The sequence below is a fragment of the Sus scrofa genome, chromosome 9 (genome assembly GCF_000003025.6).
Source record: "Sus scrofa isolate TJ Tabasco breed Duroc chromosome 9, Sscrofa11.1, whole genome shotgun sequence".
NCBI classification, from domain to species: domain Eukaryota; kingdom Metazoa; phylum Chordata; class Mammalia; order Artiodactyla; family Suidae; genus Sus; species Sus scrofa.
In genome coordinates, this window is record NC_010451.4 from 88,809,325 (window position 1) to 88,836,440 (window position 27,116).

The 27,116-nt window shown below is 36.1% G+C and overlaps 1 protein-coding gene across 4 annotated transcripts in view; it reads right to left on the minus strand.

The window, feature by feature from the left end:
• Nucleotides 1–27,116, minus strand: part of TMEM196 (transmembrane protein 196) — a 60,176-nt gene that overhangs the window by 11,230 nt on the left and 21,830 nt on the right. For all 4 annotated transcript variants that reach the window (XM_021063413.1, XM_021063416.1, XM_021063415.1 and 1 more), the window contains exon 2: nucleotides 1,509–1,565. In XM_021063413.1, coding sequence (XP_020919072.1) covers nucleotides 1,509–1,565 — 57 coding nt within the window. The remainder of the gene's footprint in view (nucleotides 1–1,508; nucleotides 1,566–27,116) is intronic.

Below are 27,116 nucleotides of genomic sequence, written 5' to 3' on the forward strand. Positions count from 1 at the left end.
TGTAAGAGAATTAGACAGACAGAAGAAGACACTCATGGTATTTTAAAAATCACTTTTCTTCCTCTATTTATTAACTAAATGCTTGTGTCCCTCCAAAATTCCTATGTTGAAGTTGAATCCCCAATATTATGGTATTTGGTGTCAGGCCTTTTGGGAGATAATCAGGTCGCGATGGTGGAGCCTTCATGAATAGGGTCTGTTTTTATAAAAGAGATTCTAGAGAGCCCTCTTCACTCTTTTGCCACATGAGGACACAGCCAGAAATTTGCAACCCAGAAGAGAGTTTTAATCAGAACCTAATTATGCTGGCACCTTGATCTAGGACTTCCAGGCTCCAGAACTGTGAGAAATACATTTCTGTTATTTAAAGCCACCCAGTCTATGGTATTTTGTTACAGCAGATAGGGATGACTTAGAGGATTCCTTCCTTTTTCCCTCTTCTCTCCCTTTTCATTGCTTTTTCTCCCTCCCTCTTTCTTTCCTTCCTTCCTGTCCTCTTCTTTTATCCACGTTCCAAGAAATTATTACTATACAGCCAAAAAAGTATCAAGAGAAGAAAAGTGTGGAAAGAATGAAAACCATGGTAAAGAGTGATAGGAGAATCACAGATACAAATTACAAGCCTCCAAAAAATTTTTGTACAAAGGTTTCTCTTAAAGTAATTTTTAAAAATCACAACTCACAAATCTAAAGCAATGGGGGCTCCATCCTTTTCATTGCAATAAATATTCTTACAAAGAAAACTGTGATTAGAAGAAGGAAAAATATTGATTTTCCCAACTTGTATAGGCCTATGATTTATCCTACTGTCCTCAGTAAAATAAACATGCTTATTTCCTACTTTCCAACTCTCAAAAAATGTCACGAGAGGTGGTAGGAAACCTACACTTCAGCACTCAGACATCCTTCTCCAGCCATTATCAGAGCTAACTGGGAGCATGTTCCATACTCCTCTAAACCCAAGATAGTACCATTGAGCATCTGAGAATGCTTACAGTTGCATTCACTCTCATAAAATAACATGAAATTAAACAAAAAAAAATTTGGGCGTTAACGGCAGCTATAACAACACAGCTGTTTTGCTGCTTTGCAAAATTAACTTCACAGTCAAAGCCAGGAATCCTTAGGCCCAGTTCCATATCTAAACAGTTAAATTTCCCAGGAACTCAAGCTTTGTCTTTTTCAGCACCCTGAAGGATTTCTGTGAGTGTCTGGGAGGGTATATACTGAAAAGAGGAGACTGCCCTCAGCAACAGTCATTAAGGGTTGCAGATTCGTGTATTTAAAGAGTATATCAAAGTTTTTCTTTCTTTTTCTTTTGTTGTAGTCTGTAATTGTCTTGATGGTTTTCTTTGAAAATAAAAAAAGCCAAGATTTATTTGTCAGTCTTCTTTTTATCCTAAATGAGTAACATTCAGCATATGAAAGTCGGCCAGTCATCATTTCCCTTTCTGAGTTCTTACATTTCAAACACTTCAATGCACAATACAAACAAGGCAGAAACTTACGACAAGTCCAGATTTTTTTTTGGCGCACAATATCCCACATATGCCACAAAGAAGAAACTGAAAAGGAAAGAAGAATAATTATTTCATATTGAAAGATAAGAGAACCCCTAGATTTTAGCTTATAATTTACTCAGGTCACTTGCTCCAGGGAAGCCTGCAAATTTTATAATCCCCATCAAAAGCTGGGAAAAAAATACCACATTCTAGAACAGTAAGGGATAAAAATGTAAATGCTAATTGAAGTTTTTTGCAAGGTTGATAGCGGTGATTGTGGAACTTAAGCAAAACTTAAATCTGTTTTACCACCAGGAAAAATGATGAAGCAGATGAATTTAGAGTTTTGTTCCTCCTATCTAATTTCACTGTCTTCTCATCTCTCCCTACATTCTCAGGGAGAAAGTGGTATGGTACATTCATACTAACTCATGAGAAGTTAATGGGCTCTACTCCAGTTAGGGAATATAACACAAATAAAAAGAGAAGCCATCAGACAGGGAGATTTTTTTTCTATAGAAATATTCTCTGTACCTATTGAAATATGTCAGGTAAAATAGCTGATTCTATCAGAAATACTGTCTTTGCGGATGTGTTTGAAGAACACAGGGGGATGAATCTACTGATGGCAGGTAATTTCTTATGAATAAGCACACTGGTGACATAACCGCTTTGTAAAATCAGCTGCATCAAATTGTCTACCAGTGTCATACTGTTACACCTTTCGGTTATCAAAAAGTGGTAAATTGTTCAATTTGGAAAGAAATGTTTAGGGCCTTTATACAAACTTTTGCTGGAAGTAAACCATACAAATAAAAGAATACATTTATCAATAAATAATAAACACTATCAGATAATCAAAAAAACTTGTGAATATTGTTAAGCTTGTTTTCACTTGATTTTTCTTTTAAAATTTGCTATTTCAAGTCAGAACTAATAATAAAAGTGGTTTTTAACTGAGTATTTTGCACATGGGTAGATTTTTAAATATTCACATCAAAATATTCTAAGGAGTATTTGAAATAAATAATACGCTTGTGAGAAGCACCAACAACATTTGATTGAAAATAATAGGTCAGAAAAGTTTCCCTTTGCAGGGAACTTTCCATATATAGGAACAAAATGATTATAAAGCAGACAATGGTGTAGGGAGACAGATCAGGAAACACAAGGATACATAAAAATGTGGTATATAATTTAGATGACGTTTCAAATTATTAGGCAAAAGATCAGGATAATTTATTTAGTAAATGGAATTAGAACAATTTGTTAATCTTCTCTAAATCATATACCAAATACCCACAAAGCAGTTTTAACAGTTAAATATATAAAAAAATAAATGTAGCAGGGGATGATAAAATTAAATATTTACATGATTTTAGAGAAGTTGGAAGAGTTTTCTAAACATAGCAGCAAAGTCATACACCATGATGGAAAATACTTACAACTGCTAATACATAAAATTATAATTGTTACATTAAAAAATATAACTCTCAAAGGCAAAAAATGAGTTGGGATTATATTCAGAAAGCATAGCACAGACAAAGTGTTGACCTACTATATAAATTGATCTAATGAAATAATTTTATTTTTTAACAAAATAATTTTAATACCATAAAATCATGAGAAGATAGAAACTCAGAACCTGATAAAACTCGAATACTTGCAGAATTTTCAGAAGCCTTAAAAAGCTACTTCTGGAAGTTCCCATGTGGAACACTGCCCTGGGAAATTTCACATGCTGTGAGTACAGTAAGCAGAAAAGAAAAAAAAAAGTTAACTTCTGACTGACGACCTCTCATCCTTCTCTGTGTCCTGGGCTAGATGATCTTGTCCTCATAAGGACTCCTCCTTACAGATCTCATCTCAGACCTTTCAAGGTTATGCTCAAGTCAGTCCAGTTTGGACCAATTCTGTGCCTCTCAGTGCTTCCGAGCTTCGGATAAAAGCTTCAGCATTCCTTTCTTCTGCTTCCCTGACTAACCCATTTTTCACCCTGAAAGTCCATTCACCCAGAACTCATTCTTGAAATAATCTGAAAGCAGCACAGTTTTGAGTTCCTTGGATCTTTTTGGAAATCTATGAACATTAGCATTATTTATCCACCACAAAACCCAAGGGGACCCCAGGACCATAAGCAGAGCTCTCCAACCTAACCCTCCACCCACTTGGCTGAAACAATTAAGTGGCAGTAAAACTGCTTCTTTCTACTGTACCACTAAGTAAAGGAAGGTCAAGTTTGGGAGAGGGAAGACAAAATAGGAGGGAATCAAACAATGTTGTCCATGCCCAAGCAGTAGCTTCCTTGCCTGCACTGTAAGCAGTCCCTGCTAGTTACTTCTGTTAGGGTGTCCAAGATCCACATTCTTTGAGGAACCGAAATCTGAGAAAAAATAGATTCACATAATGGGAAGTATATAAAATCATGTAACTTCTGAAGAGGCTTTAAGAGATCCTGCTGAAGTTTAACCATCAAAGTTTATAGAAAAGAGTAAAAGAAGCACACAAAAAAAGCAGTAAATGATCTTTTACTTCATTCGTTAACTTTACCCAAAGCCATAGCCCCGATTCAGCCTTGCAGTTCATGAGAAACAAGAGGTCCGGATAGGTTTAGTGACTTAAAAGTCACACACAAATCACACATAAAATCTAAGGCTTGATTAGGTGCCTAAGTTCATTTATTTCTAATAATATAGTGGGGGTGCTTTTTAAAAGCATTGTTCAGTGTTAGTTCAGAGTGGCGTTGTACTAGCAGATCCAACCAGAAGTATTCATTGAACACCTCATCTTCTCTGTGCTCTTTACCCTCTCCATTTGCTAATTTTTGTTATAATAACAATAATTATACGATTAGTTGATTGCATCACAGTCTAAAAGTAAGTGTACCTTTTTATATAAGGCATCTGTTATAACATTTCAAGATACTATTTTTGTTTAACATAACTTTATCCAGGATGCAAAACACTCACCCACATTATGGAAATTATGAAAGAGTGAAAAAATTAGTTTTTAAAAAAGTAAAACTGATGGCCTGAGATAAATAAATATATATACCCTGAATTATAATACATATGTATATATTATATACATACATACATAGCCTGGACTAGATGTACACTTTTACACAAGAAAATATAACTTTATTTCAGAGAAGGTGGTCATTTAAATCAAAGAAGCATTATTTGCTTTGCTCTTACTAGGAATTCATATAAATGAAGCAATCTAATAATAGGGCATCATGTACAACTAACTATGTAATAAAACTAGTTAGTCCTCCAAATGGAATTCATTGGATTCCAATTTAGATTAAATTCAATAAACAATTAAGGTTGTGACTCATTGTAGGATGAAATAGAGATGTTATGGAAATAGTATTCTATATTTTGAGTGAATTTTCTTAATGAAAAGTCCATAGAAGCTTCTGCTGTTGCTTATGATGTAGAAATACTAAAGAAAAGCCATCTTAACAAGAAGAAGTGAAGAAACGACACACTGACAACTTTTCTAGAAGTGAGAAGGGACAGTGGAAAACTGAGGGTGAGGCACAGATACTGAAAAGTTAAGGGAACCACAACCTTCCATTAATGGAATGTGAAGACTTGATGCACCAAAGATAATCATGTAACAGTAAAAACAATTCCTCACAGAATGACTTCACCTTTCACACTAACAGCTTAAAAGAAGATATTAAAATACATGATGGTGAAAGAATAACTTTTAAATTTATGCTGTACAGGAGTTCCCGTCGTGGCGCAGTGGTTAACGAATCCGACTAGGAACCATGAGGTTGTGGGTTCGATCCCTGGCCTTGCTCAGTGGGTTAACGATCCGGCGTTGCCGTGAGCTGTGGTGTAGGTTGCAGACGCGGCTCGGATCCCGAGTTGCTGTGGCTCTGGTGTAGGCTGGCGGCTACAGCTCCGATTTGACCCCTAGCCTGGGAACCTCCATATGCCGAGGGAGCGGCCCAAGAAATAGCAAAAAGACAAAAAAAAAAAAAAAAAAAAAAAAACCAAAAAACAAGAACCCTTGCTAAGCAAACTAGAGATAAGACTCTAGATTAAGTATTGAGAATCCTGAGTTTGGCTCCACCATCTAGTAGCTGTACGTCTGAGAACAAGTTACTTAATTAAAATAAATAAATAAATAAATAAATAAATTTATGCTGTACATCCAGCCAAACTCTCATTTATACAAGAGATTACAGGAAAGATGTGCTTATTTGGACTAAAGAAGGTGGCAGGCTGAATTATGGCTCCTAAAATACGCATGTCCTAATCCCCAGAATCCATAATGTTACCTTATATGGCAAAAAAGCCTTGTGCAGATGTGATTAAAGCAAGAATCTGGAGATGAGGAGATTTATTGTGGATTATCCAGGTAGGCACTGATTGTAATCACCAGACCCCTTAAGAGAAACACAATGGTCAAAAGAGAGAAAGTTACATGAAGACACAGAGACACAGAAAAAGAGATGTGCAGCAGAGGCTACTCTGCTGGCTGACTTTGAAGATGGGGGAGGAGAGCGCTGAGACACAGGGTGTAGGTGGCCTCTGCAACTGGAAAGGATAAGGAAACGGGATTCTCCCCCTGGAGCTTCCAGAAAGAATGAGTTCTGCAGACCCATTTGAGACTTCTGGCCTCCAGGGTTTTGAGAGAATAAATTTCTGAGCAACAATAGGAAACTAATATAGATTCCCAAACATTATTCCCCACAATAGTCTTTAAAAGAATAAGAAGATGTTAAGAGAACTAGAAGCTGATCCTCAGGAACACAAATAGGGAAAGGCATGAGCTAAGAAAGAAATATAGTAGCAACACACAAGATAAGGCAAAACAGTAAATATTTTAAATGGAAAAGTACTGACTGGAAAAATTTGTATCTGTTTAGAATGAATATCCCAGTTGATGTTAGCATGGGAGATGGTGGGTTAAGGGTAAAACAGATATAAATAAAACATTCTAAGACTCTTGTATCACTTAGCAGAACAATAGAGGAACTAAGTAGTGCTAGATATTGATGGAAAAGTAGAAGTTTAAATTTGTGTCTTAAAATGTAAAAGACCAGAAAAATAAAAATAAAGAGAAAAAAATACGACGACAATAAAGATTGAAGCAACATATGTCAGAAGGTTTAAAAAAATGAAGGGACATAAAGTGAAAGTGAAACTATAACTTGATGTAACAATATCAATAATGTAAGCAATCAGAACATATGTGAATGAATTCAGTTTCCCTAATAATATGGAAAATAGAGAGAGACACTCTGATAGGTAAAGAAGAAGACATTGGTTAAAACTTTCCTAGAATAATGAAAATGTCTTTCCTTACAGGTTTTCTCTTTCTTTCTCTTTCTCTCTCTCACTGCTTTTCCTTATTTCTCAGTCTCCCTCTCTCTCTTTTTCTGTCTCTCTCTTTCAGCACTGAACTAACTGCTAATTAATGACTTCCTTATTACTCCTTTTTTCTGTCCAAGTCATTTTGGGAAAAGACTAAGAGTAAAAAAGAATATTGTAGAATTTCTGTTTAAATTATGTAATGGACAATTTGGGAACCATGGTTACAGTGGAACCAGATGAAAGCAATGGTTCTATCAGATGGCTAGGAGAACAAGCAAGTGTTGGGCAGATGAAGGATAGTGGGCCAATCTTATTTTAAAACAGCTATTAATATTTTTCTCACATAACATTTAACCATGTCAGGTGAATTAATTTTCACTGAAATTCACTAGCCACTACAGAAGGTATCATGTTCAAAAAAAGAAATGGTACTTTTTTCCCTATTCAAGATCATGCCATGAACCACAAATTGAACTTAATGCTTTGGCAACATTTGACAATTTATACAATTTCATTGAAATTAGTTTCTTTAAAACATATAGAAAAACTATCTGGAAAACATATAGAAAAATACTAAATGTTGAGAAACAGAGTGAAAAGAAATTTATCTCTAATTAAAAGAGCATATTTCTCCTTGAACCTGGATTAAAAGTTCAATGATTTGTTGTGTTACTACCAATTCTTGTATACTTTTACTCTACTTCAGTCACTTTTTTTTTTGTCTTTTTGCCATTTCTTGAGCCGCTCCCGCGGCATATGGAGGTTCCCAGGCTAGGGGTCCAATCGGAGCTGTAGCCGCCGGCCTACACCAGAGCCACAGCAATGCGGGATCTGAGCCACGTCTTCGACCTACACCACAGCTCAAGGCAACGTTGGATCGTTAACCCACTGAGCAAGGCTAGGGGTCAAATCCCCAACCTCATGGTTCCTAGTCAGATTCGTTAACCAATGTGCCACAACCGGAACTCCCTCTACTTCAGTCACTTGTTAAAGAATAATAACTGGCATCTCTAAGAGGAGTCTTTTGTAGTTTAGCTCACAAAATGCTAATGTGCCAAAGTAGCCTGTATTCTTCCTGATACTGTGCTCATTCACATGATTTTTACTTTCTTACATGACATCTGGCTAGACTCACTCCTAAGGATGTGCTCTTATGGGCTCCTTTTTGTTTTGGATCCCTTTTCTCTAGAGATTCTAGTATCAATTATCTGTGTAAAACAGGGAAAGTTTATCAAGTTGGAAAGCTTGCCCCAAAGCAGTGATTTTCAAATCTGCCTGTGCATGAGTTTTTAAAATTCCTGATACTTTGCCCAATTTAGAATCAGAATCTCCTGGTTAGGACTCAGGCATCAGTGCTTCTAATTTCCCCAGGTGATTCCAGTGTGCTCTCATGGTCCAGTATTGCTGGCAAGGTGTTCACCATTGCTCACCAGCAGGCCTACTCATCTTAAAGCTTTCACTGAAGCACTGATATTCCCCCTAATTACACTAAGATATGAACAAATATGAATCCAAATAAAGTGCTCTTCAAGGGAGCAATACAAGGTCCTTGTTTATAACATAAGGTCAAAGTGTCAGAGCTGTTTGGTCTCTAACAGTTCTTAGAAATAGAGATCACTGTTCCATAATTTTTAAACATATTCTACCCAGTGCCTTTCATCATTGCTAAGAGATTTTCTTCCTAAGCTCCTAACTTATTCCAAGTTTTCTGTGCTTTGTTTTAGTAACTAGATCCATAATAGTGGACATGATACATTATTATCTGGAAGAATCTGACTCATTATGTGTTGGGAATTGAGAAAATAGGCATAAGAAAGACACCAATATAAACAGTCATCATTGCAAAAAAGAATGGAAGAAAATAGATTGTAATCAAACAAGAACAACAATAAAAAAACAACTGAATTAAAACTTAGACAAAAGATCTGGACATCTGACCAAACAAGGTCTAAGGATGGCAAGGATGAAAAGATCTTCAACATTATTTATTATTAAAAATTTTAATTTTAAACAACAGTGAAATAGCACTACACAGCTACTACAATAGCTAAAATTAAAAAAAAAAAAAACCTTGGAGATACCAATTGCTGGTAGTGTGGAACAAGAGAAATTTTTCATTCGTTCCTTATAGGAGTAAAAAATGGTATAGCTACTTTGGCAGACAGGGGGGCAGTTTCTTACAAACCTAAGCATTGTCTTTCTATATGATTCAACAATTGTGCTTTTAGGTGTTTACTCACCTAATTTGCAACATTTTAGCAGTGTTGTTCACCACTGACAAAAACTGGAAGCAATCAAGGTATCCTTCAATAGGTGAATGGATAAACTATGATTCATTAATACACAAAATACTATTCAGTGAAAAAAATATCTTGATATTCCGAGAGGGGAGTTCCCATCATGGCTTAGTGGAAACAAATCTGACTAACATACATAAGGATGCAGGTTTGATCCCTGGCCTTGCTCAGTGGATTAAGGATCTGGAGTTGCCATGAGCTGTGCTGTAGGTCGCAGATGCTGCTTGGATCCCGCATTGCTATGGCTGTGGTGTAGGCCTGCATCTGTAGCTCCAATTCTCTGTAGCTCCAATTCTACCCCTAGCCTGGGAACTTCCATATGCTGTGGGTGTGGCCCTAAAAAGACAAATAATAATAATAATAATATAATAAATCCTTGAAGACATGAATGAAATTTAAATGCCTATTACTAAATTTAAAAAGGCTGCATACCATATTATTCCAATTACATAATAATTGAAAAATGCAATAAGTAGGGAGAGTGAAATGCTCGTTAGTTTCCAGGTTTTGGGGGAAGGTAGAGGAAGGTGAATAGGTGAATAGGGAATATTTTTAAGGCAGTGAAACTATTCTGTATTACATTTGTGACTGTGGTTAAATGGTACTACAAATTTGTCAAAACCCACAGAAGTTTACAGTACAAAGAATAAACCTTAATGCATGCAAATTACAAAAATAATTTAGAGGGTCAAGGAATCATAGGATGGAAGTCAGAATGTGACAAAACAATCTAATTGTTACAAATGTATGAAATGGCTTCATGGAAGGAGGTGGGGGAAAGGATACTGACCGGAGTAACTTTGGAAATGAGGGGAATAAATGGAGTCTGTAAAACTAAAGGCAAAATAAATTGTTCATAAGCACCATACTCTATTTGACAAAGTTGTTTCCTACAGGACTACTGGTTAACAATTCTGATCCTACTATGCATGTTTACTGAAGTGAAGGATTAAATTAAGTGGATGATGGATGGTGGGAGACAGGTTTCTTAGTGATGGAGCGAGAATGTATATATAAGTAAGTACGGGAAACAGCCTAGAATGATCCCCCATGGTAATGGATTAGAGGTGTAGTTAGCAGTATGAAATAATTTTTAGTTCAATATTTATAAATATAGTTATTTATAAGTATAGAACTATTTATAGGTCTGTGCATATACATGTTAGTATATGCACATTTCCTTGCTCTGCCAGCTGAGGGGGCCTAGATGCAATGATACTGTTAGCAAAGGACACGCCTATCACTCAGCTCTTGGTTTCTAATACCATTCTCCATTAAAAGGAACCACAAATCCTTAAAGAGATTCCTTGGACTGGAGCAGGAAATAAATGAGATGGGCTAGGAGAATAATGTAGTGTCCGAAAATATGGAGGTGCTCAAAAAACAAATGAAAAACTCACATTGAGGTTTGCCAGAGGGATGCAGAAGCCAACTGAAAGAGCTCCCAAGAGTAAAGCTGGGACAATTTGAGCTTTAATCAAAATAAATAAAGTGGTATTAGATTGTGACTCAATGTGTATAATAAATATTCATGAGGCCATACCATTATAAATAAATGATTGGATTAATACATGAACAAGTAAAGAATTAGGGAGAAGAGACAAATCTATACAGAAAAATTCCAAATAATTTCTGTAGATACTTCACTCACAGAGAGGTGTGGTCCACTCCCCAAGTCCACACATAAAGACTTCCTTCCAGAGAGCACCATATGGAAAGGGGGAAAAAGAGTAACTTAGAGGAGAAGGCTAACAAACAGTACCTCAGCCAGGTTATCAAAGTCAATACCAAAAAGGATGTCATATTGATAGTGTGTATCTTGAGATTATGTGATGAAAATGGCAGGAATGCCTACTATCATCATTTTGTGGAATACCAGAACAGAGTTGCTCTACAAGTAGACAACATAATTAGATAAGAGAGAGAAATGAAAGGTATTAAAATTGGAAAAGAAGAGATAAAACTATCATTGTTCACAGACAATAAGATTAACACATGAATTTCCCAAGAGAATCAACTCTGTAACATTCACTACAAAAAATAGGATGATTTAGTAAGGTAGCAAGGCACAGATTAACATATGGAAACTAATAATGTTCATGTATACAAATAACATCCTATTGGAAGCTGTAAGAAAAAAAAGCATTTTCAATAAGAAATAATAAAATTCTTAAAAATGCATTTATAATACTAGTGTTAATAAATAAAGATAAAACCTAAAATATTAATAAATAGCTTAATAGAATATTTTTATAAATGGGAAAATATTATCTCAGATAAAAACTTTAACATAAAAAGTACGCTAATATTTTCTAATTTGCTAATTTAACATAATTCAATAAAAATACAGAAGGATCAGTTTTCAACTGGAAATGAGATCCCTAAATTAATATAAAAATATGGTTACCTACACTTTCTCAGAAAAGCTCTGGTAAAGATGAACAATGAGGTTGAATGTTGACATCAGATATCAAAACATATTATGAAGTCTCAATAATTTAAACAGAATGACATTGGACATGAATAGAAAGATTGAATAGAAGGACAGAGTTATAACTAGAAATAAAATGCATATGAAATTTAAGTATATAATAAAATGGCATTTCTAAACATTTATGAAAAAATAGACTATTTCATAAGGGGTGCTTGGACATCTATGTATCCATCTGGAAAAATCAGAACTAGATCTACACTTTATAACATGTGACAGAGTACTATCCTAATGCACTAATAATGATTTAAATTTAGAAATAAATCATAAGAATTTGAGAAGAAAGGGTAATTCTTTTATTATTTTGGAATGGCAAAGACCTTTTAATTATGATGAACCTCCATGAACTAAGATTGATGTATTTAAATGTAAAAGCAAGAAAATTTAAAAAAAATTCTGCTTGGCAGAAAATTATTACGGACAAGTTCAAAATTAAAACTGGAGAAGACATTCACAGTTTATATAAAAAAAAGACTAATCCCCCTAAAGTAAGAAGAACTAGAAATCAATAAAGAGAAGACTAACAATCTGACAGAAAAATGGGTAAAGAAATACAAATGACTGGTAAACATGAAAATACTCAATGTCATCTACAGTGAGAGAAATTCAGTTTCAAAAGAACTCAGTTTTATCTATCAGATTGGCAGCAATCCTGAAGTTTGATCATCTTGGCTAATTTTGTGTAAAAAGACAGGAAATACATAATAACTTAAATACATATTTGCTCTTATATATGTAAGGTAATTCTGGGAAAACATGTAGCAGACAAATAGCTGTGATTATGTGGGTTGGAGGAGTGATGATGGCTGGATAAAGGGGCCTAGATTTTTCATAGCATATTTTTGGTTTAAGTCATGTACAGGTGTTACCTACTCAAAATGTCAAATAAGTAGCACTCTATTGACTCAAGGCAAAAGTGTTATTGAGGTATTAGGAAACAATATCCCATTAACATTCATCCTTACTAGTGAATGACTTTCAGTCTTATGGATAAGTAGGCATAGATATATGGCTTAGTGAGTGACTCAAAGTTCCATGATCTTTGCAGCTACTAAAAAACTAATAAAACTCACCTATCTATATATTTTCAGAATGTGTATTTGGAAAAGAGAATGGCAACATCCAAAAGATAAGAAGCTCTGCTAGTATCTCTCAATCACAACACTAAGTCCATCATCTTGACTGCTTTTACACAAGGCTGTTTTTGCATTTTAATTGAATTTAATTTGGAATCTGCTATAGTCAGAGCTGCAGGCAAAAATCCAAAAGTGCCACAGAGTAGTTTACAAGAACTGAGTTCAGCCCTTTTTGAAATAAATGGAGCCTATTATGGAGAATTATGATCGAGGCTGAATGTGGTTTTATTCTCAGTTAAATATAACAAATCATAAACCGCTATATATTAAAGGAGATGCAGCTTCATCTTTCAATGACCACCATAGTTCATCTTTATTTAGAAAAGACTGTGTAGTTCCACACATTCATAATAGGAGTTGAAATAAGACTTATTTTGCAAAGCATTTTGGTAGTCTCTCAACTTCTAGAAGAAAAATGGATTGAAAAAGGGAATTTTGCTCCATGATGGGAAAGTCAATGAAGAAAAGAAATTATGGAGTAAAAGAACAGTTTTGAACATCATATTACTATAAAAATGGAATTGAATATGTTGTTTCATTTGCCATTACTGGTACTATTAGGGTGAGATATTTTTATATTCAACTTTGCCATAAGAACAAGTCTGAGGAGCTAAGCTGTACAGTTGAAAAAAAGTTCTTGAAGACAGAATGGAATTCCAAACTGAATGAATGAATTAGTAAATGAGCACGGGAAGGGGCAGAAATTAATCAAATTTAGCCAGTTCTAAGACATAACTGAGTGAAATGAATCACTGAATAAAATCCAATTAACTTTTGTTTTTATGAAACATTCATGATTGATCAGATTAGGTTAATTCTCTTTTCAATGGTAGCATTTGAACCATTGAACTTGGATGGTGTTGACTTTTTAAGTGTCACAATTATAGCTTTGTGGTTTTCAAATTTTCCTTCTCAAACTTGTAATGTTTTTGAGATGTCAGCATAAGTAGATCTTTTTACCAAGAAGGACTCACTAAAAAGAGATAGTACCACTGTTGTGGCTCAGTGCTAACGAACTAACTAGTATCTAGTATCCATGAAGACACAGATTCGATCCCTGGCCCCACTCAGTGGGTTAAGGATCCAGAGTTGCTACAAGCTGTGGTTTAGTTTGTAGACACAACTTAGATCTGGTGTTACTGTGGCTGTGGTGTAGGTTGGCAGCTGCAGCTCCAATTCGACCCCTAACCTGGGAACTTTCATATTTTGTGGGTACAGCCCTAAAAAGACACACACACACACAAAAGATAGTACCTTCAAACTGAGTGATAATTGCCAGAAGATTCTTTTTAAAGATGAGAAATGGTGTCCCCAAATCCCAAAGTAGAAAAGGTTGTGTTCTTTTTAAAAAAAAATGTTTAATTAATTTTTATTGTGATATAAATGATGAATAACATTATATGAGTTTTTGTACTTAGATATGTGAGACAGAAAATGATTTGGGAAAGTATCCTTGTTATTGATTCATTTTCTCTCAGAACACTGAGCTTGACTTCAGAATAGACCCAGAATAGTTTTTAACTCTTTGGTGAAACTGGAAGTTGAACAGTGTCTCAATAATTTCACCTAAATGCTATAACTTAATATCCACTGGTCTTACCTATAGTAAACTGTTCTGAGTGATAATAGTTCAGTCTCCTCTTTAATCATCCTATAACTTTGATGCACACTATCCCAATTCTATTCAGAAATTTTCTCCTGAAAGAAATCCAGACACTTTTCATTCATTCAATCAATGGATATCACAGAAAGCTTCAGGGCACAAAATTATGAGAATAAAATTTTTTAAAACATCAGGTCAATTGCTTTGTTACTTTGTGGTTCTTTTAAGCCATTAGGTACCATACCTGGGAAGCTGAGCTTGTCTGAAAACAGAGGTTCTAAAGCAAGAAGAGAACCTCATTTTCTGATTATAAGCAATGGGATATCCTGAAATGGCTTGACTAAAGGTAGGTAATAACTGCATTTATGTGCTCCTTTTGGGAAAAAAGAAAATACTATGGCAGGCAGAATAGGATCCCTAAAAACAGCTTCACCAAACTACAGGGCTTATGTCACAATGAAAGCAAACCTGACTATATGGACTCTACTTAAAATGCTTTGTTAAGGCCTCAAAGTAAAGGGAGCTCACCTCATTTGAGGACATATGTTTCCCATAATAATAACTGAACATGTATCCATTCAGTTTCAGGTAATGAGGTTTCCTCTAGAACTCTTCTGATTTAGGCAGTGTATAAAAATTGCTCATGCTACATTTCTTTTTCTGCTCCAAGGACAGTCTTTGAGACTATGCTTTTGGCTGTCTTAACAACTGGACCCCCTTTAGTCCAAATGACCTGAGTTTCAAAGCACTGACAAGAATTTTTCAAAGAATGACATCTGAAAAACATTTTTATCGTAATGACATAAGGATACTCATTATAAATGTAGTCATGCCTCTTCACCCCCTTGGATCAGATTTTGGTGAGGTAGGGTCCAAGAATCTGCATCTTGGGTAAGCGCCAAGGTAACTGTTAATGCTGCCTATAGTTTGAGAGTCTTAGCTGTGAAATGAAAGAAATTATTGAATTCTCCCATTTGGCTTAGATGAGCTGACTCTACCAGGAACTAGCCAGAGAGGGAACCTAGTATAGAAGTAGTAGCCCCGAAGGGAGGAAGAATGGAGGTTTAATATCAGACTGTGAAGGCTCCCTGAGGCTTATATGATAAATCAATCTTCCTCTTTTTCCTAAAGGGTTTAATCTCTCATAGAGAACATTTCTCTCTCCATTCCCAAGAGTTAAGCCAGTTGTCAGAAGCACCCCAGCAGAAATAAGAGTGTTTTGTTCATTCATATCTCCATCAACCATGGGGAAAAGGAAGGTGATCTTGCTTTTTCTGGACCCTATTGTACATAATTCATGCCTTCACATGGAAAGTTTTAAGTGGTTTATCTTTGGCAGATTCATTTCTCCCATCAAGAAATCTGGCATATTTGGGATTTTAAGGTCTTTGAACTTTTTATTTTTTTCCTATTTCCCATGGTGATGAATTTCTGGTGATTAGAATATCCAGACTGAAGTGAAGGTGGAGCTATTAGCATTCCATGTACAGCCTCTAAGACATGATAGAATTACTTCTTAATACAAGGTATTAACAAAAAGGAAATTTTCTTGCCCAACTTTGTTCATCTTTTTAACTGTCTCCTTACTTTTAAGAGAGCCTGGAGAAGTTGATTAGTCTTGCAAAATAAACAGAGAATTTTACTTCCACTCTGTGGCTCAGAATTAGAGTTTTTATTACTGAGCCAGGCTTTCTCTGTTTGCTACAGTTCTTATAATGAATATTTTGGATCTGGTAGGAAATGACAATTTTCTTCCTGAATAGATTTATGCCAGAGCTTATCAGCATGCATAATTGGACTATGAAAACCACAAAATTGGAAAGACTGAACTAGAATGAGGTGTTTCCACAAACCATGGGTAACCGATGAGCTGCAGGGCACTATTTGTAACTCACCTGGTATTTGTGAGGGTGAAGTGTCCCTTCTCTAGACATATCTATTTAGTTAACTTCAAACTGGCTTTACATGACAGCAGTCCTGTGTTACATCTTTCCTGTACCTGCTTCAGTTTGATTCCCAGAGAACCCTAAAGCCTGGACAAGGTAAATAGGGAGTCTTGTACATAAATTCTCAAAAGAGGTCATTAGAAAACTTATAAAATTGAAAATTGATTATAAATTTCTCATTGCCTTCAAATTTTTAAGTAAGATCTTACAAGGACATGAATCAGGATTACCAAAACTAGCAGATTCTTGGAAATGAATCTGGAGAATGAGGTTTTAGAAGACTAAATTTTGGAGGGGTTATTGTAATTGAAGTGTAGTAGTGGTGGAGAAAATTTGTAAACTTAAGCTAATAAAGAACCCAGGGAAGATGCTGAGTGTCCGAATTGTTGCAGAATAACTCTGAATGGTGGTTTTTGAGCTTCATTGATTTACACTGTAAATATGATGGCTTTCAGCTTTCTCTGGATAAAGAAGACCATCATAAAATAATTTTGAATCCATCTTCAGCCTACCACAGATTCACTTCTTTATTACTCAGCAACTTTATTCCTCTAGTAATTGCATAGACACTTCTATGTCTTTGCGGTATTATAAGGTTACACCACAGTGACTAATTCTCAATGCAGCCAGACAGTAGGTGTTGGCTCCTAAAGAAGAAGAAAAGTTAAGCCTGACAGATTTTCTATTTCCTGGAGTTAAGGTGTGCTTTTACTGAAAATTCCACAAAGATTACAGGAAGAAATAATAATGTGGCAAAAAAAAGTAATTTTGGAGCATAAAAACCATTGGGTTATGGGCTTTGGAGAAAATACCAAATGCTGCGCTCTGCATCAATATCCTTCAGCACATGTGGTTGCCAAGGGGGAGTGGGATGGATTGGGAGTTTGGGGTTAACAGATGCAGACTATTGCCTTTGGAATGGATTAGCAATGAGATCCTGCCGTGTAGCACTCATCATGGAGCATGATAATGTGAAAAAAAAGAAAGTATACATGTATGTGTAACTGGGTCACCATGCTGTACAGTAGAAAAAAAATAATGTATTGGGGAAATAAAAAAAATATATCCTTTAGCACAAAGACTGTTTTCTTTCCTGGAAGGAGGTTTACAAGATGTCTTAGCAGATGAACCTTTACCCTCATCATCTAGCCTCTCTATTTTGATTCCTGTTAAAGAACCCCAAATGGAAACACTTTCTTAAGTACTCTGCTGGTATAAATTCTCAAATTTTCATAGTTTACTTTTTCAGAAGTTTGCAACACTTATTATTTGGGTTCTCTCTCCCAGTATTTCTGGGAAGGCTGAAAAAACTCTTTAATATTTCCATTTTGCGAATAGAGGAATTAAGATGTCAAAAAAATCACACAGCAAGTCAGTGGCAGAAGTTCAATGCAAACTGAAAATTGAGGTTCCCAAATCATTGCTTCCTGTGCACTATACTCCACTACACATTAGCTCTAAGTATATGAGAAACACCTTGTCAAAAAAGATTCTTTTTAAGAGACAAGTCATAACATGTTCTCGGAGGGAAGCCCTTCAGGGAAATATCTCTAGTAGGAAGGACAGCTCTGCAAGTATACCTCTCACCTTGGTTTTAACTTTCTCTTTGATTGTTTTCTCTTTTTCCTCACAGTCACTATCATACTTAACTCCAGGTTGCCAGCTGTAATTCAAGCCCAACCCAGTTGTAGATAAAACCTGACATAAAATAAGTTCTTTGCTATTTATCCTCTCAACATAACTGAAATAAATTTTCAATGAAACTTGAGAAGAAAACAAAGGGGTACAAGAGCAAAATTAACAAAGAAATGGTAAGATGCATGGAGACAGTCCCCTTCTGGTGCTTAACTCATCTAATATGCAGGCTGAGTTCCATCCCACATCCTGTTTGAAGGATCCCCTATTGATGATCCCAAAAGAATATCAAAATCTTAGGAGACAAAGGACCAGAGGCAATTTCTGTGGTCATCTGCTCCCAATTGAAATCATACTTTGGAGTATTCTGAATGACCTCGGCGGGTGCCGAGGACAGGTTGGTATAGTTCTGACAAGGGGCTGAAGTATGAAAATGAAAAATACTGACATTTTAATTGAGAGTGATGCGCTTTGAAGACTTGATCAATTTTCAAAGACCTGAAGTTCGGTGACAAACATTCGGCACTGTGCCGTTTCCCATGAAACTGAAGACATTTTAGGTCCCTCAGTGTCCTGAGCTATTTACTGTCTCATGATCATAAATGAGTGAAGACAATGCGTAAATGTATGAACCTACTGGTTAATTGAGGCCACTGAATACAGAATGTCAGGTAATAGTTTAGTATAACTAAAGAGCCATACTATTTTTACCTTCCTTTTTATCTAAGGTTAATAATCGATGACTCTTTATGGTTCCCAGTGTATAAAATTACAACTGACATCCATATATGGATTTTATATTTTAGGCCACTTTCCAATAAATTAATTAATTCATATTCTTTACAGCACTGTGTGAGTTAGGGGAGCTAAAAGGGGACTTGATTGCCTTGACCAGAACCTCGGCAGGAAGGAAGGACTGCCAGGTTTAGATTTTGAATTTAGAGGGTTTCTTCTTCCTTCCTGTTTTCTTACCCTAGCTGTCTCTTTGGAGCTAGGCAAATAATAAAGCATTCCTATTGTGGCTGGCAGAGGTTATTGTTGTAGTGATTTTACCTTCTTAGCTTGTACCTCTTTAAGGCTGGGTTGGATTATATTAATACTAATTGTAATGACAATAATTATTTACTTAGGTTTAAGGAAGGGAGGAAGGGAAATGTGGTGTAATAGTCACAGTGACAAAAAGAACAGGATAACATTTATTGAGCACTTTCTGGTTCCTAGGCTCTGGTCTAAACATTTTACATACATCATCTAACTGAATGGTCATATTCAACTAAGAAAACTGATCCTATGACCAATTTTTTACCATCATACTGCTGGTAAGTGGCAGAACTGGTATTCAAACATCCATCTTTCTAACTTCAGAGGCTGAACTAAATTAGGATTTTCCAATCGTGACTTTACCCCAACTTCCTCAGCATTTATTGCAGTTATTTTTCTTTTTTCATTCTGTATTATAGAAGGCTCCTGGGACAGACGTCAAAATCAGCCCTAAGCTTTCTCTTTGGATAGGAGGATACTTTGGTAATGTGGTAAATAAATCAGAGACAGTTGGGCATTTATAGAAGATAAGATCTTAGGTGGTTATGTTGCAATATGAAGGATGAAATAAATTCAGGTCCTTTAAACTGCAGTAAAGGGAGCCCCTCAAGAGGCTATTGGATTCTTGTCTCTGAAGAAATATTTTCCTACCACTTGGTGGCAGTAGCTACCAATTAATTTACAGGGTTATTTTTCAATTTACAACTGAAATATTGGTCTTTAGTGGGGAGCAATTTTTGAAAAATTTCTCCCTTCAATTAATTCATCTTTTCATGTAATGCATTTACTTCTACCAGTTCTTCTCCCATATCTCTTTAAGATAATGATGATGATGTCTTGGATGTTCCTTGGATGCCCTTCTAAATTAAAAAAGTCCTTTGATGGGAGGAGTTCCCATGATGGCGCAGCGGAAATAAATCCGACTAGGAACCATGAGGTTGCGGGTTCAATCCCTGCCCTTACTCAGTGGGTTAAGGATCCGGCATTGCCATGAGCTATGGTGTAGGTCGCAATCTGGCGTTGCTGTGGCTGTGGTGTAGGCCGGCAGCTGTAACTCCAATTAGACCCCTAGCCTGGGAACCTCCATATGCCACGGGTGTAGCCCTGAGGAGACAAAAGACAAAATAAATAAATAATAATAAAAATTAAAAAAATTAAAAAGTCCTTTGATTTAGCTTTAGAATAAAGACTATACATAATTACTATAAAGAAGTTTCCACCATTCAACCTTACAGCTTTTGAGGTATTTATCATACAGCTGGCAAAAACAGCATGATGACAGACCTAGGTAAGAATGGATAGGAGGGCTTAACAAAACATAAGTGGAAGGAAACTCAAAATCATTGACTTAATAACATTGGTTTACAATAATCAAGAAACTTCAGGAGTTCCCATTGTGGTGCAGTGGAAACAAATCTGACTAGTATCCATGAGGATGCAGGTTTGATCCCTGGCCTCATTCAGTGGGTTAAGGATCCGGTGTTGCTGTGAGCTCTGGTGTAGGTCGTAGATGCAGTTCAGATCCTGCATTGCTATGGGTGTGGTATAGGCTAGAAAATGTATCTCTGATTTGATCCCTGGTCTGGGAACTTCTATATGTTGCAGGTATGGCCCTAAAAACATATACATACACACACACACACACACACACACACAAACTTTGAAACTTAAAGCATGTTGCTTCAATCCATAAAACCAGTCCATTTTACAGAAGAAGAAACTGAGGTTCAGAAAAATATTAGAGATCTTGTCCAAGATATGCTTGGATGGTGTATACAGTTAGTGATTGGCAGAATGAGGATTCAAATCCAGAACTGTCTGCCTCTACAGCATGTGCACTCCCCACTGTCACATGCTGACTCTGACAATGAATTGTATTACCATGTCTAAGAAAAAAAAGCAGTTATGAAAGACTTCTAACTTTCAAGCTCAAAAGGGACTGTCAAAATTTTAAGCTTGCTCAACTCTCTGATGTAGAAACAAGAATAAATGAGTTTACTGGATAAAGAATACATTTTGAAGTCAGGTAGAAAGTTGACATGGTCTACTAAAGGGAAATCTATTTTAGGTGTTTTAATATTAATCTTTTTTTGATAGGGAAGAAATAGATTTATTAGGATGATTGTGAGAGATGCAAGTGGGCAGGCACAGAAGAAGTTCTGCCAGGTGTTTTAATATTAATTTTTTTTTTTTTTTTGTCTTTTTGCTATTTCTTTGGGCCGCTCCCGCGGCACATGGAAGTTCCCAGGCTAGCAGTCGAATCGGAGCTGTAGCCACCGGCCTACGCCAGAGCCACTGCAACGCGGGATCCAAGCCGCATCTGCAACCTACACCACAGCTCACAGCAACGCCGGATCGTTAACCCACTGAGCAAGGCCAGGGACCAAACCTGCAACATCATGGCTCCTAGTCAGACTCGTTAACCACTGCGCCACGACGGGAACTCCAATATTAATTTTAAATACTTGTATGAAACTACCTAAAAGAAGACTGGACCAAAGCTCTAAAATTTAGTCTTTAAAATTGAGTTTACCTTGAATATGTTAGGCCATGATGAAATGCTTATAACACTATTTTAAGTTTAACAAAGGAGTGGAATGCAAAACTTTATGCATGTTTTTTATATTGCAAAACTATTATTTTTCAAACAAACAAGGTTAAAGCAATGTGTCACAATATAAACACTGACTTTCTGAGTGGTGGAATCACTGGTGATTTCAATGTCATTTTTGCTCTTTGTATTTTCCCAATTCTCCACAGTAAACTTAGATAAAATAATAGGATATTTCACTTATTACTTCTAGAATTTTATTCTAATCATACCATATAAGCCATTGGCTATGTCTTTAGCATTTAGAAGAGCTAATGAATATGAAAAAGATAGAAAATAAGACAGTGGAGGCAACCCTTCTTAAAAACAGAGAAGAATCTTTTTTTTTAAAGTATAATATAGAAAGAGCTAATCAAAATATTTCCCTCCTTGGCTTTACCACCATGTGAATGACATATTTGAATTAAATTGTAAAATCCCATAGGGCATCCATCTGAATTCCAACTTACAAATTGAATGGGTTTTACATGCAAAAAAATTAGTATCCATGTGGGGAAAAAAATGTACCCATTTTCTTGCTTTATGTATATGTCAGAACCCTGGCTAATTATCCAGAGCAGCACTAAATGTCCTAGAGACTTGTCTTTGGTGATAGAGAAGGTCAAGGTTTTTGGTGAGTTAACAGGAATTCAATTCCAGATCCCTCTCTTTTATTTACCCTCCTGCTTGCAAATAAACAACATTCAGAAATAATTCTCTTACTGGGGCTAAGCTCAGCCTGCTGCAGTGAAAACGAGGACGTTAGTGAATCATACAGTCATAACATGTCCAACCAACATCACTCTATTATTTGCATTTCTTGCTTGACAAGATCTTTACAGTTTAGGATCAATCTGTTCCATCAAGAACAGAATGTTTTTTTCATCTTTAATTAACTGTGTGTCAGAGACTTCTTTCTTTCATTAAGCCTGAAGGCTTGATCCCTGTTGGATCTACCCATTAGCTGCATTTTAAGACAAGGACAGCATTAACCCTGTGTTGTCTCTAGGGCTCTGGTTTCTCAGCCATCTTCATGATCACTTTCTCCTGAATGTTCTGCCATCTTTCTCTGTCAGGAATAGAATTATCTGAAAAGCAATCAATAAATTGGCAGACTTTCCTCTTTTAGCCAGAAGATTTCTTTTTTTCTAGCAGATTTCCAGATCACTGATGTTTCTAATCATTATTATGACTTCCCTACAGATATTTGTATCTCAGAAGAACTTACACATGTCAGTCTTACACTGGTGGAAATTTGCTATTGGATGATAGATACTTTGAACAGTAGCCCTCTGGTGATCTGTATCTTTTCCAAAACAGGGAAAGTCCTGTCCTCTACTCTCAAATAGGACAACAGAGATGAACATATATGAAGTCTATAAACAAAACCGTCCATTATTCAATTCTTTTCTTTTACGGATTGTTCCATAATTTACAGAACTCAATAAAAGAAACACCATTCCCTCAGAAATAAAGCAGGCTGTGCACAATTTATAACAAAAATTCAGCTTCAGAATCTGTGAAGGAGAAGCAATCATGTGTTATGCTCTATTTAAATATTTGTTTTAAAGGTTATAATTTCCTAATGCTCATTTCCTTGGATAGTGTTCTGTTTCTAAAGGTGTCAGTGAGAAGTAACTACAATACTTGGGGTAAATTGCGAGGAACAGTGAAAAACGTAATTTTAAGTTTTATCCTGATTTCTGAAGGAAAAATAAGAGCATATAATGGGAGGAGAAGGACATCATGGTTATTTTGAGTGCAGAACTAAGAAGAAGTAGATTGGCATGGTTTTTCTGTTAGTTGACATGAAGAAGAAACACGAACACTGGGAGAAAAAAATAATCTCGTTTCCCTGACAAGATAGATAGCACGATGCTTGTGCATCAGCTAGCACCATGGAATTACAAGTGGGGAGAAAGTATCTGCAATGCCTTTTCACAATGAGCTGCTGAAAAATTAAAGGAGCTGTATTTATGATCCAGAACATTTTAACTCTGGGAAAAGATTAATCGATGGGTACTGTTCACTAAGGTCTGGGATATAGAAAAAATGCTGCTCTTTAGAGCCAGGGCTTGAACAAAGTGGATGGAGTATAGGGTAATGCTTAAGAGTATAGACTGGAGTCAGGAAAACGTGGTCTTTAAATTCATATGCCACAGGCTAGCAGGATTTATAGCAGCTACTTAAATGCTCTGAATCTCAACTTCTCCATCTATAAAATGGATACACTACTATAGGTGCCCTACTACTTATCTTACAGTGCTATTAAAGTGATTAATGAGATAATACTTATGATGTTCTTGGTGTAATTTCTAATACGCAATAAACCGTAAAGAAATAGAACAATTAATACTAATTTTAAAATTATATAATTTTGTGAGTATCTGACAAGTACAGAATTCAGTGTCTGAATTCCTGACAGAATTGTAAAAAATATTTTATACATTCATTCTTTGTTATTTTTTCTCATTCACGAAATCTTGTCTTAGGCCAAAACTGCATGTCTATTTGCTTCTTCATGGATGTGGGCTGTCCCACATCAAATCAATATGTATCCAGGGATTTGGGCACTTATTCTCTCAAATTTCTAGCCCTGATATGTTGAGCTGCAATTAACAGGACTTCAAGGTTTATAAGTGGAATGCCTTCTCGAAAGTAATTATCAAAGTATTAATTTCTCTTGACACAAGGGAAGTCTTCTGAATATTGGCAATAACATTTGCTTCTGAATGTGATGCTTCAAAGCAAAATTTCAGGTCGAAAGTGGGCCTATGTTCCAAGAGACCAGAGAATAACACAGGATGTTGGTCATCATGAAAGCTTCATCTATTTTTAGCTCAGCCAACAATCATTCTGCAATTCAGTGCTCACAGTCAGCATGAAAGTCAGTGTGAGAGACCCACTAGGGATACTCACAAAATGAGTTTCAAATCTGCTTTCACTCATCAGTTTCCTATTTCTGTCACTTTTACTACTATGCTTTCAAAACTGAGGCACTTTTGATTCCCCCTTTCCCATATCGTTCCCATCAAATTAATTACCATGTATTATTAATGCTGCACCCACAATGAACCTCTTATTTCATTCTGGCCCTTTCCAGTGCTCATCTTGGTTATCTAAAAGCTTTCTTGAGAGATTCTCTGCCTTCTCTTCTCCAGTGTCATCCTAGGTTCTTTCTAAGCATGATTTTCAGGACCTCACACAATTTTTTTCCCCAAGAAGTCAGTAAACTTCTTGGCCTGTCATCAAAGCCCAGATGGAAAGTTCCAACTTAATTTGTGAACTGGTCTCCTGTTGCAGTCATACAGTCCAAATGGACTTAATCCCTCTATGCTCTCAGGTTATCATTGCCTATATTCACTTCTCTGCTTACAAAATTTTCTTATTTTTATCTACTCTCTAGAGTCCATCTCAAATCACACCAGATGTGATCCCATCTTTTTTTCCCCCCTGACTTCCCATGGTACATTATGTGCCTCTTTTTATGATCCTAATTACATTTTCCCTTGTATTCTAGTTATTCATATGTTTATTATCTATAACTCAAGCCATTAAGCTCTCTAAGGAAGAGACTATTTTTTATTCTGGTTTATAATACTTACCATGGTGCTTGATTTATAGGGTACACATTTACTAAGTTTGGAATGAAAGAGTAAGGTCCTTAACAATCAATAAGTTCCCAGTACTTATTTGTTGAATAAAGTAATACATATGGTTTTAACTCCCACACTTCATTAAAATTGTTCATTCAAAGATTATCAAGGACACCCTATTGACCATTCCTTTTCTTTCTGAATTTGTCTTCTCACTGGCTCCTGTGGCACTGAAATCTCAAGTCTACTCATTGCTCTCCTGCTTTTCTTCCCATCACCTCTCTATTGTTGGATTCTTTTCCCTACTCAAGTGATAGACTGCTATTCCTGAAGTTTCAGTTCTTTCTTCACTCTGTGTTCTTTAGAGAAGAACTATTACTTCTCTGCCAACAACTTCTCACATCTGTACATTGAGTACTGACCTTTATCTGAACTCAGAAACAGAGTTCCAACTGTCTTTTTTACAATGATGTTCTCCTCAAGTTTCAAACTACACGTTTCTATCTGTCTTTTATTCACTTCTAAGGCATCAATTATGTTTAGTGGTTCAAAGCTGTTATTTTACTCCTCAGGATTATTTATCCATCTTCTGGCAACTATGCCTCATTTTTCTGCTAGAAAACTATCCATCCCTCACTCTCAGGCTTATGCTTCTTGTCCCCCACAGCCTGTGATTCAGGTTTAATAAGTTAGGATGTTCTATCCCCTTGTCACAGTGATTGTTTCAGATATGACCTTAAATTCCAAGAAAGATCAATTGAAGGAAAGAGAATAAATTGTGTTTCATCAGACCGGGAGCGGACTATCTCTTCTCCTGGCCCAGGTATGGTGATGATATGACCTGAGAACTAACTGCTGGGGACCACAATGTGAAAACTAAGAATGATATCAACTAGAAGAACCAGGCACTGAGGTGCCTCACAAGAGTACTTCACACTCAGAATGACCTAATCATCTTCCCCTGAAAATCTTGTGAACTCATTCTCCTAAAAATAATGTCATCATCCCCCTGAAAATATTTTTCTCCTCCAATATTTCTTACTTCTGAAAGTAGCACAGCCATGCACTCAGTTCTCCCTCCTGACATCCAGGCCAGCTTGCTGACACCTTGTTCCTACCCGCATGTACCACAGTCAGTGAACCACACAGTATTCTGCTTCATGTCTCCAGAACAAAATTTACCTGCTTCTGTTTATTTCCATTGGTTCCACTCCATTCCAAACCACTATCATCTCTCATCAGTGTTACAGCAAAAACTTTCAAATTGTTCTTTCCAGCCTTGCCTTCATCAAATCCACTCTTGTCTGAATTAGTTACTCCCACATTTTACATTTTTTAATGTTACCCCACTGTCTTTAAGAAAAAAAATCCAAAATCTTCACATAGTTTAAAAGTATTTGATGATCTGCCTTCTTCTACAGTCTCTGACTTTGCTGATCTCTCTCTTCTTAGAATTCATCTAATTCCTTCCCAGTCAAGGAAAGGATTTGGAATATGCTGTTTCCTTAGCCTGAAATAGTTTATTCTTTGATTGGCTAAATACTATTCCTGATTTAAATACCACCTAAATGTTCTAAAATTAGGTTGTTTCTAAATTTTAATATGAAAGATATACATAATCCCTTTGGCTCTAATTCTTCACCCTGCTTCCTAGGTGATTATTCCTAAAATACATTGATTCTTTGTTACGTCTATCCTCAAAACCTTTAAAACATTTTTTTTTTTTTTTAATGGCCGCACTTGCGGCATGCAGAGGTGTCCAGGCCAGGGATCAAACCCATGACACAGCTGCAAACTGCCGAGCCACACTGGAATGCCTTAGAACATTTTTAGTACCTTTTCTTTAAAAGTATAAATTAAAATCTTACAGTATAGTAGTCAAGACTGTAACAAGTCAAGCCTACTTTTTTGTTTGTTTTTTTTTGCAGCTGTACCAGGGGCAT